The 16,329-nt window shown below is 33.3% G+C and overlaps 1 protein-coding gene across 2 annotated transcripts in view; it reads left to right on the forward strand.

The window, feature by feature from the left end:
* BRINP3 (BMP/retinoic acid inducible neural specific 3) overlaps positions 1-16,329 on the forward strand; it is a 502,228-nt gene that overhangs the window by 280,393 nt on the left and 205,506 nt on the right. For both annotated transcript variants that reach the window (XM_051998758.1, XM_051998759.1), the window contains exon 4: positions 5,216-5,406. In XM_051998758.1, the coding sequence (XP_051854718.1) occupies positions 5,216-5,406 (191 nt within the window). The remainder of the gene's footprint in view (positions 1-5,215; positions 5,407-16,329) is intronic.

Genomic DNA, 16,329 nt, shown 5'->3' on the forward strand with positions numbered 1-16,329 from the left:
ATCGTGATACCTTTGATTATAATAGGGAATATGAAAGATTGCAGGGTCATAAGGGAATCTCCAGTGACATGACCTCATTTGCCCTTATTACATTTCTATGATTGAAAAAAACCTAAATGATCTATTGCCAGTTGTAAATTTATTTAAAACAAGAAAGAATTTTGAAAACATCTATGCTCTTATCTTTTAATTGAAATTGAATTTGAATGAACATGGCCATAAGGCCTTTGCATTTTTACTGCATTGTGAAGATGTAATGAGATAATTGAATATATTTTTTGAGAAATATTTGTTTATTTTTAAACTCTGACCCATGATTTCTTGAGTTTTGGGAACTTCTTGTGAAGAAACTTCCTTTACTAATATAGATCTACTCTAAGTCTTAGAGAGTTTTCTGGAGATATTAAGAGAGAGTTTAAGTAATTTGCTCATTCTATTATACTATTTAAATGTAAATGAAAGTCAAGATAATGTCCACCTATGAGATATAAAGCAGTCATTATCAATAAGAGGGATTTAAATGTACATTTTCAAGGCATGTACTCATCCTCCATTTCAATCTGCAATAGAAAAGTATTCACTACAGTGAAATGGTAATATATATGAGAACAAATTTTATTTCATTTATTTTCCAATTTCAATTTGTAAATTGAAATATTTTCCTTTGAGCTATAGAAATGGAATTAAATGGGAGAAAATCTAGCCTCTATACAACCCTAACAGGTGGATTGAGGGTTATGATGATACTGAATAGGAAAGAATAAATTCTGTTGCTTTTTCTTGTGGCACTAAATTTCAAAAAAAAAAAAAAGATTTATTTAAATAGACCATTGTTGGAATCCTTACTGACTGCTAACTAATTAGAGTTGATCTAATCTTACAAGAAGATGTTTTGGGCAGAACCTGAAACAAGGTACTAAGTAGAACTACCCATAATCCCTCTCTCTGGAAGGAGCATAAATAGGCCAATGGGCCAGTCGGAGAGTTCGAGAGAGGAAGACGCTACAAGTCGAGATTTCACCGGAATGACATGAAGACTGGAGCTGGCTGGAGGCTGAAGAAAGCAGAGGCAGAGGCTGAAGGACCAGACCTTTGGATTTAAAGACATTTGGAGAGAGCTCTTGGAACCAAGCAGAGAGATAGGCCTCTAAGCTAACCGGGCTATATTGGGATAATAAAAGATCTGAACTTTTATCACCTGGATGTGTTTTGAGAAGAAAAAGCTCACAACAGACCATTCTAATTTTCAGTAATTGAAAGGAAATTGAAGGAAACATTTTATATATTTAGATTTTTAACATGTATTTGCATACAATTATCCACTTTAAAAATTGAGTTGCTTTTTGTCATAGAGCTTATAAAGCAGAAACAAGATTTTTATACAGGTCCTCCTGGCTTCAAGGCTCAAACCTTTACTTTATGCTACCTTTCTCTAAAAACTATATGTTATCAAAATATAAAGAATTATATTAAGGAATTTCAGAAGGGTGCTATTGGATCCATGCTATGCAATGTGAAATTATGACATGGCAGTAATAGTTGGTTCTTGAAAGTTGTGCCAACAAATTACAGACTTTGGAATATCCTACCAAATTGAAAAATCTTTGATTTCATGTGGTGAATTGTCATTGTATTCTCATAGTTTTATAGTTTTAAACGTTATTTGTTTGTACAGTATTGTTATTGTATAAAATGTTATCCTAGATTTTATTTTCTCATTTCATTCTTTGTTTATAAAAGGTTTCAAGATTTTTCATTTTTATAATATTCATGTTATGATATAAATTATTCTTCTGATTCTGCCTATTTCATGTAGTACAGTTCACATCTTTTTGAAAATCTATTCCCTCATTTTGTATAGCACAATGATATTTCATAACATTTGTATGCCACAATTTATTTAGCCACTCTTAAACTAATGGACATCCCTTTAGTTTCCAGTTTTTTTCATCAATAAATGAGTTGATAAAATATTTTGTATTTATGTGAGCTTTACTCTTTTGACCTCTTTGGCATATAGGCAGAGAAATAAAAGGAAAATTAATATTTAGTAATTTTGTGTGTATAATTCCAAACTTCATTCCAGAATGAGCTGTACCCATTCACAGGTCTACTTGTTTTTCCATAGCCCTTCCAACATTAATCATTGTCTTTTTAATATTTTGTCAGTATGATGGTTGTGTGATCTTACACTTTTTAAAATCATAGATTCTTGTAGGATTGAATTGTTTCCCATATTAGCAAAATGAGCATATCATCTTAGTCTTAACTTATTTAGAAGTTTTAAATTTACCATTAACATATGAACACATTTAAGGGAAAATTGATGCTCAGTGACGTGATATAGTTTGTTCAAAGTCACAAAAAACATAGATATTCCAATAGATACTGCAATATTCATTCTAATTAAGTACTAAGAAATATTGCATTCCAATTCTAACTTTTTTGGAGATGTATGATACTGGTCCCTCAGAATATCAATAACATGTCAATATTACTTGCATGCTGCTATCTTTTTTACTTGTATTTATTCACTAGGGTATCATCTTGCCTTATTGCCAAACCTGGAGAGCTTATTACAACACAGAGTCCATTACTTACCATTTCTTCCCCTGAGTATCTTTGTGCTTTGTGACTTGAATTCCAAGTAGTATCTTTCTTGGGGGTCTGTAAACAGAAAGTTGAACTTCAAGATCAGGAAGATGTACAAACTATTTAATGTGAGAGATTCCTGGGGATAACTTCACAACACCAGTCTCTTCATAGCCTTGGGTATCTGGAGGAAGAAGAGTTGATAAAAGTTTACAATGAAATCTAACAAAATGCAATAGGGATGAAGATCCTCACTGGGAGTATGTAAACAGCTGCTTCAAGATAAGAAAAGAATTTATTTTTAATCCTACACCAAATCTTCCATTATGAAAGTAGACTAAGGATCATGGAGAAGCTACAGCTACTATATTTGATGCTTCTGAGAAAACCTATATATTTAAAAAGGTGACTGTGGTAATTAATGCACAATTTTAAGCCACTTTTATGCAGGTGAGATTTTGAGGGAAATTTCAGCAAGTATTTGGATCAATGTTTCTTTATAGGAACAGTGATTTTTTCTTTATAGAAGAACAATTTGGAAATGTAATTTTCAGATAATGGTATTTCTTGCTCTTTTATAACAACAAAAATCTTTAATAGGGTGAACATGCATTTTCAGTTTTGATTAATTTTCAACCAATATTATGTTTTTCAAGAAGTTTTGTTTTTTGTTTTTTGTTTTTGTTTTTGTTTTTGCATGTGGGGGTCATGGGGAAGAGGTTGAGGAGAAAGCAGAGAAGAAGCATGATATCCCCTTAGGACATGTTGTTTGGCTTATATATTTTTTTTAAACTGGCATAAAACCTTATGAGTAAGGCACACTGCCATTATAACAGATGGGGATACATGGGAACTAGAGCAAGCATTAAATTTGACTATTATGGACCGCATTCCCATGCAAGAATGTAGACATGATCTATAGCGCTCTCATGTGGGATGTTAAACTTGAATAATTTTCCTATTTCATTTCAGGGTTAGGAACAGAAAAGTAAGAATTGTGAATTAGTTGTTATGGGATATTAAAATAATTTTAAGATATTAATTTTGAATTTTTCCTTGATATTAACAATTCCATATATATAGTATACATCTACATATGTATCGATATATAGATAGATAGATAGATAGCTACAGAGCTACATAGATAGATACAGATAGATAGATAGATAGATAGATAGATACAGATAGACAGATAGTCATAGATACAGAGAGAGACAGACATATAAATAGATAGATGATAAATGATAGATAGATAGATAGATAGATAGATAGATAGATAGATAGATTCTTGAAGAAGATTAAAATGGTATTACTTGGGATCAAGACACATTATGTCTGATTTTGATTGATCGGGTCAATATATATTTGGAAGATTCTATTATAAGTTAGACACAGATAGTCCATACGAATATTTAGAGTGGAATTGTCTCTAAATTTGTACATAACACATTTCTTTTGAGCTACTGCAATTCTGCTTTGCTCATAGAATACAGCACCTTTTTTGATGTAGACATGCCTTGCTAGGCAGTCTTTTCTCTACTAGTGTTTCCCATGTTTCACAATTGATTCCAAAGAGCTTTGGAATGATGCCGAGAGTTTTCTTGTGATACTTCGTCTTATCTTCACATGAAACATTGTCTTGTGTGGCAAACATATTTTTGGTAGAATTTGAATGTTTGATAGTTCAGCTCAAGACGTTGGTGCTTGCTACCTTATTTTTCCAGGTGATCTTGATTCTGTGATTCTGAAAATCACTAGCAAGAAAAAAATGTGTGAATATGCATATACATACATGCATACTCATATGATAGTAAGGTCCTTATACATGTATATAAACTTTATCTTCAAGGACCTTACTATTTAGTAAGGCAGATATAATAAGTATAAATAATGATAACTCAGAATTATACAGATGGTCTAAGACATAGTCAGGAAAAGTACAAAAGTAAGCAGAGAACTATGAAGAAGAAATTTTGTAGAGTAAATGAATTTTGAATTGGGGCTTAAGAATGAGTATAATTTTGCAGAGTGATTCTGAGGAGATAAGAGCATTCTATATAGAGCAATGTTGTGATAAAATACAAGAAAGGAAGCAAGAAAAATACATGGCCTGTATGAGAATACAGACAGTACCTGTTATCTGAAATATAAGAAAGGTGAAGTAGAATACGTGATCGGAGGACAGAAAATAGTGTGGAGAAATAATTAAATAATAGACCAAGAAGAGATTTAAGAAACTATCTAGCCAAAATCCTTTATTTTATAGATGTAGAAACTGAGGCTCAGAGATGTTATGTGACTTGTAGTGTTCAAAAAAATAATTTACACTGCTTAGGAGTTAGGAATACAGAGAACTGTGTGTGCTTTGGGCTTTGATGGGCTGAAATATTTTAACTTTTTTTCTGTAGGCAATTGAGAGACCAAAAATTTTTCTGAACAAATACGGTGACACAATTTCTGCTATATTTTATAGAACTTTATCTAATGTTGATGGGGGAAGTATATTATGACAGCCAACACAACTAAAAAGAGATAGTTTGAGTAAGAGTGAAAAATGTATGGAAAATATTTTATGATATAATCAGTGGGAATTGATGACTGACTCAATATGTTCTTGATACAGGAGAGGAGTCACTCACAATTTTTGTGGATAAGCGGAAGTTGAGCAAGAGATCAGAAGGAAGTGATTCTACAACCAATAGTTCCTCAGTCACTCTTGAGACTCTTCATCAACTTGCTGCTTCCTATTTCATTGATAGGGACAGCACACTACGGAGACTTCACCACATTCAAATTGCATCCACTGCCATAAAGGTATGAGTTTGTGCTACAATTGTGTAGCTCTATATTTTTTTCTTTGAAAAACAGAAATATGCATTAATTACCATTAAAATTAGCTGAGTATTATTTTGTTTCACATTCTTTTATACTATGCATTTGTTATTGTGAGGTATTTTTGACACTAATTTCACCTGGAAGCTCAGTCCTGAACCTTAAAGCTTTTTTAATTAGGCAGCACAAAATTAGAGCTATCCTAATTAGGTTACAGAAAACTGATTCATTTTATTGAATAGCATCAGGATCATAAAATTGTATGAATGTAGATTTACCATTAACTTGAAGGAAGTGAGTGAATTTCATGGGTTTTTTCCCTCCAAAAAACTCTTTTTCATTGGAAGTAATTAAAGAATTATGGTCTCCAAACTCTTTTAATTGTGCTTAAAAATTGACTATGTTTTGCTATACTTAAACACATAAAACACACACACACATACACACACACACACACACACACACACACACACACACATATATATATATATACACACATATAATAAATGTATAAATTTCAAGATATTTGGATTGGAAATTATTGGAAAAATTTTAAAGAATGTATTTAAAAGATAAAAATGTGTTTACAAACACATATGTGTGTTTATGTGTATATATAGAATCAGTTTAAGTTTCTCACTTTATAGATGAGAAAGCTGAGACTTAGGAAGATGATTTATTTTATTAAAACATAAAAATCAGCATTTCAAACTCAATAAATATATAATTAATAATATTTTCAGTGAGAATACTATAGATATGTATGTTTCATTGTTATTTTTGTTTACTACTGTGACAGCAATATGATAAGTGCAACTCTAAGTTTAATATTGAGACTTAGTTTAAAAGCTGTCATAGCTGACAAAGATCATCATATACAGTAAATCTAAATGGCTGAAGAACATTTTTGTTACCTGGGCAAACCATGTCATGGTTCTCATTTTATAATCCTACCCACCAATTTTGCAAAGCTTTTGGCTGAAATTCAGTTACTAAATTTTTATCTTCCCTGAAGAAATTAGTTGTTCTTGCAAAATAGTGTTGAATTTCTGTATGTTTAACAAATTTATTCAAAGCCCATTGAAACTATTTGGATGAAATTTAGAATAACGCTTGAGAAAATTATATTTCTAAGGTTTTAGTGCATACAAATAGGATTTTTGTAGCTGACATTTACATTGTTTTGTGGGGGGGGGTTTTGGTTGCTTGTTTGCAGTAAAGCTTAGCTTTAAAATATCTTGTTGTTTGTGATGCCTTTATACTATTATTAAACTCTCAAAAAACAAAACTATGAAGCAAGGCTAATCATTAATGGGAGTAAATAAAATCTTGATCATTTTTAACCAAATTTCTTTTCAGATTTGATTAAATTGCAACTGCTTCTCAGTCACAGTGACTGAAAATCAAGTATTAGAATATAAAAACTTATATATATATAAACACAAAATTACTCTGCAAGTTTGTTTCTATTTGTGCTCAAAGTATTAATGTTATCTTCAGTCTTTGATTTCTTTGAAAGAATCTATTTAAACTACTTGTCCATTTCATCTGTAAAAAAGAGTTAGGTGTATTGTCCAAGTGGTAATTCTGGTTGGGTCCTGAATGCAGTTCCTATTATACTCAGAAAGGTTATTTGTCCTACATTCTCAAGGAGGACCATGTCATTAGGAAGATGATGTCATGATATACAAGTAAATTGGATTTAAGTGAAGGAGGGAGGTACAAAATTTCTCCCTTTCCTCTTCTGAGCTATTTAAATCTAGTGGCAAGATACGTATCAAAACAATTAGAGATGTTGCCAATGCATTGGGAGACCTTGGTGTTTTTAAGCTAAGCTTTTTCATAGGTCTCAGTTTGAGACCTATTTTGAGAAGGCTAAGTAAGAATTAAAACAATTTACCTAGTTTAAAAAAAAAAGACATAGTATGCTGAAAGTGAATAGAAGTCACAATCCATTGTAAAATTATTGTCACTCTTGGATGAAATTATAGATTGTTTCTGTGATTTACTGTTTGACTCACTCATGTTTTAGAATTAGATTATTTAATTTCCAATTAGTTTTAGTCTCTCTTTCCCTACTGCTTTATTGAATATAATTTTTATCTCATTGTAGTCTAAAAAGGAAGAATTTACTATTTCTGCCTTTGCTTGCCATTCGATTGTGAGATTTTATGCTCTAATACATGGCCATTTTTTGTGTAAGTGTCATGTACTTTAAAAAAAAAAGGTGAATTCCTTTCTGTCCTTATTTAATTTTGTCCAGAAGTTTATCATATCTAGCTTTTCTCCTTAGGTTCTTTCTTGTTTATTTTGTGGTTAGATCTACCTGATTCCAAGAGGGGAAAATGGCAGTCCCCTACCAGTATGGTTTTTGCTCTCTTTCTTCCTGTAATTGGATCAAACTCTTCTTTTGGAATTTTTCTGCTCTACCACTTGATGTATATACATTTAGTATATGCTTCATTGTTTATAGTACCCTTTATCAAGATACATTCTCCTTCCTTATCTCTTTTAATAAGATCAATTTTTTATTTTTCCTTTATCTGAGATCAGAATGCTATCCCTGCTTTTTTTTTTTTTTTTTTTTATGTGTACGCATATAAGTACATAAACATATACAAACAGTCCCTTGAGTTTTAAAACAGGAAATCTGGGTTTTGTGAATATATTTTCATAAATATAATTTAAAAGTAAGATTATACAGAGTAAGCAAATTTCTAATTTTAAAAATTTTCGAATTCATGTTTTCTTTTATTTTTTCTGTTTAAAATTTATTTAATATTTTTCCCATTTACATTCAAAACAATTTTTTCACCTTTTTAAAAAGGTTTTTGAGTCCTAGGTTCTCTTCTTTATCCCCACCCACAATTATGTTTGTCATCCAAGAACATTGCTATTTCTTTGCATACCATATATTTCACTTTGAACATGGAGGAACTTTTTCAGGTTTTTTTGTTTTTTGTTTTTTTTCCTGAGAACATCCTGCTCATCATTTTCCAGAGAATAATAATATTCCATCAGAGAAATTTGCTTCTAAAATTGTTTTACAGTTATTATTGCTAATCGTATTTCCTTCATTTATTCTCTCCTTTCACCATGTCCCTTCTCAAAAATGTTTTGCTACTGGCCACTCCCTTCCTCAATATGCCCTCTCTTTTATCACTGCCCCCCTTCCCATTTGCCATTCCCCTTCAATTTTCCTTCAGAGTAAGATAGATTTCTGTACTCCTATTGAGTATGTATGTTATTTCCTATTTTAGTCAATTCTGACAGGAATAAGGTTCTCTCACTCCCCTTTTTCCCCTTTTCTATTTCACTGTAAAAGCTTTTTCTTGCCTCTTTTTTTCATGGCAGATAATTTGCGCCATTGTACTTCTCTATTTCCCTTTCTCCCATTATATTCCTCTCTCAACCCTTAATTTCATCATTAAAAAAAAAGATATTATCCCTTCATATTCAACTCAAACCTATGCCCTCTGTTTATATATATACTCCTTCTAACTGCCATAATAATGATAACATTCTAATGAGATGCAAGTATCATCCACCTATGTAGGAATGTAAACAAATAAACTTTACTAAGTCCCTTATGATATCACTTTGCTGTTTACTTCCTTATGCTTCTCCAGAGTTTTGTACTTGAAATCAAATTTCCTGTTCAGTTTTGGTCTTTTCAACACCACCTTGAAAATCCTGTTTCATTGAATAACCTTTTCTTCTGAAGAATTATACTCAGTTTTGCTGGGTAGGTGTTACTTGATTACAAGCCTAACTCCATTGCTCTCTGCAATATCATATTGTAAGCCCTCCAATCTTTTAAAGTAGAAGCTGCTAAATCTTGTGTTATCTCAACTGTGGCTCCATTTACTTGAATGTTTCTTTATGGATGCTTACATTATTTTCTCTTTGACCTGAGAGCTCTAAAATTTGTGTGTAATACTAATGGGAATTTTTATTTTGGGATCTCTTTCAGGAGGTGATCAGTGGATTCTTTCAATTTTTATTTACCCTCTGGTTCTAGAATATCAGAACAGTTTTCCTTGATAATTTCCTGACAGATAATGGCCAGGCTCTTAATTTGATCATGACTTTCAGATAGATCAATAATTTTTAAATTATCTCTCTTGGATCTATTTTCCAAGTCAGTTGTTTTTCTAATGAGATATTTCACATTTTTTTTCATTGTTTTTTGCTCTTGCTTTATTGTATCTTGATTTCTCATAAAGTCATTCTTCCATTTGCTCAATTTTATTTTTTAAGGAATTATTTTCCTCAGTGAGCTTTTGTACTTCCTTTCCCAATTGGCCAATTTTGCTTTTTGTTTTCATTAGCTTTTTGAATTTCCTTTTTCACCTTTCTCAATTCTTTCCATAATTTTTCCTCTCTCTCTCTTACTTGATTTTTTCAAAGTCCCTTTTGAGCTCCTCCATTGCATGAATCCAATTCTTATTTTTCTTGGAGGCTTTGAATGTAGGAACTTTGATTTTATTATCATGTTCTGAATGTGCATTTTAATTCTCCTTGCCACCATAATAACCTTCAAAGATCAGAATATATATATTTTTTGTTTTCTGCTCATTTTCCTAGCTTATTACTCAAGCTTTTAACTCTTTGTAAAGTAGGCTCTGTTTCCAGAATGGAGGGTGCCTGGCCCCAGCTTCAGGGATTTTGTGCAGCTGTTTTCAGAAATCCTTCCAGGAATCTGAACAAAAGCACTTTTTTTGCCCTGAAATTGTTAGGTGAGTCCCTATTCTGATGGAATTATATAAGATCTATTGTGCTGGCTGGGGTGCTGACTGAGCTGCTCAAGAACTGCACACCAGACTCCCACCACCTTGTCACAGAACCTTTCCACTGACCTTCAGAGTCCTACCTGGTATCCCTGGGCTGAGAGGTCCAGAAGCCTCCAGCATTGCTGCTGAGTCAGAGGTTAGGCTGGGTCAGGGCTGCACTGGCATGCCCATCCTGGTATTATAGACCTTTTCTGATGAGCTTCTAAATTGCCTTCAACTGGAAAATGTTCTAGTCCATCTTTCTGGGTATTCTGATTCTTTAATATATGATTAGAATCATTATAGAAAGGAATTTGGAGCACTTTGGGGGAGAGGTAAGGGAAGTTATTGCCTTTTCTCTGCCATCTTGGCTCCCAAATTTCTAAATTTTAAAGAAGCATTTTATATGTTTTAAAATGAAGTCTTGTTATTCTTTTTTAAAATAAAACATTAGTAAAATATATATTAATATAATTTCTATATTTTGACATTTCAATTTATATTATTGAAATACCTATCAGGCAAATTTTAAAAATTCATATTATATGTTTTCCCAACAAATATTTTAAAAATTGTTAGCAAGAAAATATTAAAATTGTGCTAAAGGTCAATGTTTTGGCTAAAATTATAGGCATATTATGTTTTTTATTTTAGCCTATTCTTTGAAGAATTGAATATTATATTGAAAGAGAAGTTGTGATGATACCCCCAACCTTCATTCAAATCACTGGAAAAAAATATTTTACATTTTTTAAATACAATATTGGCATTAATCTTGATAATAACTCTTGTAGCACTTGGTAGAAAAGTGGTTTATTTGCTTAAGATAAAATCAATGAATCAATTTTAAATTTTATTTTTTGTCGTATCACAGGCACATCTTATTTTAAGAAAACACTACATTATTTGTCACAGTTTACCTACACTAGTTTTATGTTTATAGTTACAGGATTGCCTTTGCTTTTTTCCTCCCACTTTTAGACAGTTATTTTTTAAACAGATCTCAGCGGACTTCAGCCCCATTACTTGTCTATTCAGTGCCTCATTCTCATTAATGTGTTTGTTACTAGGAAGCCTATGCTCAACCCAATAAATTAAATCAATAAGCATTTATTAAGTAACTATTGTGTACCAGATACTACACTAATAAATAGTTTACCTTGTCTTCTGTAATGTCCCGGCTAGCTCTCTGGAGGATCTCAGGATCAGAGTCCTTGATCTTTAGGAGGAGAAATGAAGGAGTCAGGCAAGCTGCTATGTGGCTCGTCAAAAATTAATCCTGGATTCTAGAGTCTGAAGCCTGAAGTCTTCTCTGCTGAGTGTGCTATGGCAGACTCTGACTCTCTCCCTCAGCCCTCCAATCCTTCCCTATGATTACCTCACCTATAACACATTCGGCAGCGGGGAGAGCCATCACTTCACCGTATCATCTAAGTATATATGTTTATAGAGCCATTATTTCACATTCAGTAGGTAATCCTAGAGCCTTAAGTGTTCTGCTGTCTTAGATTCAAGTATACTTTCTCAGAGTTCCAGCCCTCTGCAATTATTCCAGCCCTCTGCAATTATTCCAGCCCTCTGCAGTCTTCAGCTGTGCAATAAGTATACTACTTATTTTACAGGTTATAATTATAAAGCCTTATATTTGAGCTAACATTTGTTGTTCATTTATATATACTATGTGTCTATTAGATTCATTTAGTATGTCTGTTTATTTGGATATATTTCTATCATTCTGAAAGTTACTCTGAAGTGGAAACTTGTTTTTAAACTGTTCTTGCAAAAAATGGTGAGAGGGACTTTTTATCACTAAGCCTATTGAACTCATATAGAAATGGGACCTATACTTCAAAAATATTTGAATGTCTAATGTACAATGATTTCTATACCTAAAATTTAATTCTTCTTTTATTTATTCACCTATTTATTTTAAATTCAATTTTATTTTATTTTCAGATCCTCATTCTATATCTTTCACTCTCCCACCCTAACAAATATGTATGAAAAACAAAACCCATTGTAAACATGGGTAATTCCCTAAAACAAATTCTCACAATGATTATGTTCTAGGAGTATTCAAATATATTTATATCTATCTATCTATCTATCTATCTATCTATCTACACATATATATGTGTATATATACACACACACAAATATACATATAATATATGACATGCAATAACATAATCATAAACATTGAATGTTTATTATTTGTCAGGTACTGTGCTAATTGCTGGGTATATAAGAAGAAACAAAAGACATTATCTGCTTTAAAGGAGCTCACAGTTTAATGGAAGAGATTGTTAGAGTTCAAAATGTTGGAGTTTGTTCTCAGAGGACAGCCGGTTTAGAGGCTTAGAGCCCTTCGGATGTCTCCAAATCCAAAGGTTCTGTCCTTCAGCCTCTGCCTCTGCCTTCTTCTGCCTCCAACAGAGATGGAAGATCTCTCTTATCTCCTTCTGGGGAGCCCAGCACCAACTTGCTGCGGGGAGAGGGCTTCTGGCGTAGCTCCACTGAAATCCCAAAAGTGTTCTCTGCAGCAGAATCGTTTCTCTCGAGTCTAGCGCGATCAGCCAGCCAAGAGGAAAATATGTATTCTGGAATGGCTGTCTCGCCTTATATGTGAACCTTCTGAGAGAATGGGATTATGGGTTTTCTCCCATAGTGCTCTCTGGCCCAAAGAGCTTTAAGGTGTGGACTTTGAGTAAAGGTGGGAACACAAGCCTTGTCTTGATTAGTTCTACTTAGTACCTTGTTTCAGGTTCTGGCCAAAACAACTTCTTGTAAGATTAGATCAACTCTAATTACTTAGCAGTTAGTAAGGATTCCAACATCTCCCCCTTTCTTTTGTTTTAAAACATAGGGGTTTCTGAGGGGGGTACACATAAATCCATCAATATGGGCCAGAACTTTTTAACAGATATACATGGTATACATAAATCCATCAATATGGGAGGCATTATACATAATTTACATGAGCACATAGCAATATAACACAGGCTAGTAGTAATGTAACAAATAACAAGAATCAATCTGAAAATTTACACATGTCCATAAGTCCTAGAAACAGTCCAATAGGATTCCATTGTCCATTAGTTCATGTGCCAGGAATCTAATAATTCTTATGAGCACAATCAGCAACAGAACCACCCGATATTTCTTGGGTCTTCTCCTTTGTTTCAAGGGTCTGCTCCATCTTTCTGCGATGGACAAGGTGAATGCGGCTCGTAGGCACCCATCTGATTCCTTCTCCACCTGTAGAGATGCAAGCAAATCCTCTCCCCCAAGCAGTTAGTCTTTCTGGTCCCTTCCATTCACCACTTTCTGGGTCTCTCCACATCACCTGGCGATTATCTAAAGATAGTGGAGCTGCTCGCACTGGACACTGCTCTTCTGGTGGGTTATAAAACCTGTCTGCTGGAGCCAGTGCATCTTTATCAAAGATTAAAAAATTAATGGTATAGAGAACTAAATTTAGAAGTTCTCTAGGGTTACCCGTGGCATCTGTTTTTATTTCTTGTAGCACACCCATAATTGCGAATGCTTGAATGAGGAATTCAGTGACCACTCGGGCTGTCTCTTTTGCTGCTGGTATGGCAAAAGTGAATCCTGAAAAGGTGTCTACCACAACATGGATAAAAGACAGACGACCAAAAGATTTATAATGAGTCACATCCATTTGCCAGATTTCATTGGGTCTCAAACCACGAGGGTTCTTCCCTGGAGGCAGTGTAGGAGCGTGGAAGGGAAGGCAAGCTGTACAGCTTTTCACTATGCTCCTAGCTTCTTCTCTTGTAATCCCAAACTGTAAACGCAAAGCTCGAGCAGCCTGATGGTATTTAGAATGTGCCATTGAAGACATATAAACCAGCTAAATAAATAAATGCTATATATCGATGCACACACACATAATACACATAATAGTGAGAGAGAGACATGAAATATATAATGATATACAATTATATATTTTATCTACTTATTTATATATTGATATCAATCTATATGTATGTTTTTGTGTGTATATAGCTATATAGACAATAGATATCTACCTATGTGTATCTCCACATCAACAACAACATAATAAAGGTAAACAGCTTTGGGTGCCTTAAGAACTGTAATCAATGGTTAAGCACAATTACAGAAGCTCATGCTGAAACATTCTATCCACCACTAGGGGATAATGAAATCAGCTTACTAATTAAGATACGGAGATGAAATATGATTTATTTCTCCGTGTCTCTGTCTCTGTGTTTTTCTGTCTTCTATCTTTTTGGTCTCTGTTTGTCTCTGTCTGCCTGCTTGCCTCTCTTTCTTTTTCTCTGTTTCTCTCTTTCTTTCTTTCTCTGTCCCAGTCTCCTCTTCCCCGCCTCCCCCCTTTTCAATTTTTAATTTCAAAATTGCTTGGAAAACTGGAAGATAATATTATGTCAGAAATTCTGCATAGGCCTACAATTCACACCTTATACCAAAATAAGGTTAAGATGGGCGCATGATTTGGGTATAAAAAAGATATTACCATTAACAAATTAGTAGAACAAGAGACAATTTATCAGATCTTTGAACAAGGGAGGAATTTATGACCAAAGAACAAGAGAAAATTATGAAAGGCAAAATGGACAACTTTTATCACATTAAATTAAACCATTTTTGCCAAATAAAAATAGTAGAAACACAATTAAAAGGGAAGTACAACACTAGGGAAAAATCTTTACATCCAGTGTTTCTGATAAAGGTCTCATTTCTAAACTGTATAAGGAGTTGTGGTAAAGTTATTAGAATAAAATGCATTCCTCAATTGATAAATTGTCAAAGGATATGAACAGAAAATTCTCAGATGATGAAATTAAAACTACCTATTGTCATATGAAAAAACTGCTCTAAATCACTTTTAATTAGAGAAATGCAAATTAAAACAACTCTGAGGTATCACCTCAAACCTCTCAGATTGACTAAGATGACAGGAAAAGATAATGATAACTGTTGGAGAGGATGTAGCAAAACTGGCACAATAATGCTTTGTTGGTGGAACTGTGAACAACTCCAACCATTCTGGAGAGCAGTTTGGAACTGTGCTTAAAGGGCTATAAAATTGTGCATATCCTTTGACCCAGCAGTGACATTACTGGGTCTATATCCCAAGGAAATCATAAAAAAGGGAGAGGGAAGCATATGTGCAAAAATGTTTGTAAAAGTTCTTTTTGTGTTAGCGAAAAAGTTGGAAAATGAGATGTCCATCAATTGGGAAATGGCTGAACAAGTATGTGATGGTAATGGAATATTATTGTTCTATAAAAAAATAATGAACAAATTGATTATAGAAAAGCCTAGAAAGATTTACACAAATTGATGCTGAGTAAAACAAGCAGAACCAGGAATACATTGTACACAATAGCAGTAAGCAATGATTAACTATGAAAGACTGGCTCTTCTCAGCGGTTCAGCAATCCAAGGCAATCCCAATTGACTTGGGACAGAAAATGCCATTTGCATCCAGAAAAAGAACTGTGGAGAATGAATGTAAATCAACACTTGCTATGTTCACTTCTTTTTATCTGTTTGTTTTTCTCTCCTATAGTTTTTTTTTTTTCCCTTTTTCTGATTACTCTCTCCCAACATGATTCACAAAGCATAGTATATTAAAAATTAATTAATTTAAAAAATTGTAATCTCAGTCCATTACCTCTAGAAGTAGGTAGTCTTTCAATAAGAGTTTCTATAATTGTGCTTGATCATTGGGTTGATTACAGTTCCTAAGTCTTCCAAAAGTGTTTTATCTTAACAATGGTGTTGTATAAAATTTCCTGGGGTGGAGCCAAGATTGTGGAGACAACACACGTTTCTCTAAGGATTCTAACATCTCCCACTCTCTTTTGATTTAGAACATAGGTGATCATGACCTCTCTGACTTCTCAAGGAGGTGAGAACTCCAAAAAGAAGGTGATCACACCTTGCTCAAAAAAGAAGTGAAAACACCATACAAAGAAGGTGGTCACACCCTTGCTGACATCTCAGGAAGGGAGATGAAAACACCAAAGGAAATAGAAAATCAAATCAGATTAGCGGGTTTCTAAAGGGGCTCATTTGAAATAGGTATACATAAATCTATCAATATGGGAGGTATTACACATAA

This window comes from Antechinus flavipes, chromosome 4, assembly GCF_016432865.1.
Source record: "Antechinus flavipes isolate AdamAnt ecotype Samford, QLD, Australia chromosome 4, AdamAnt_v2, whole genome shotgun sequence".
NCBI lineage: Eukaryota > Metazoa > Chordata > Mammalia > Dasyuromorphia > Dasyuridae > Antechinus > Antechinus flavipes.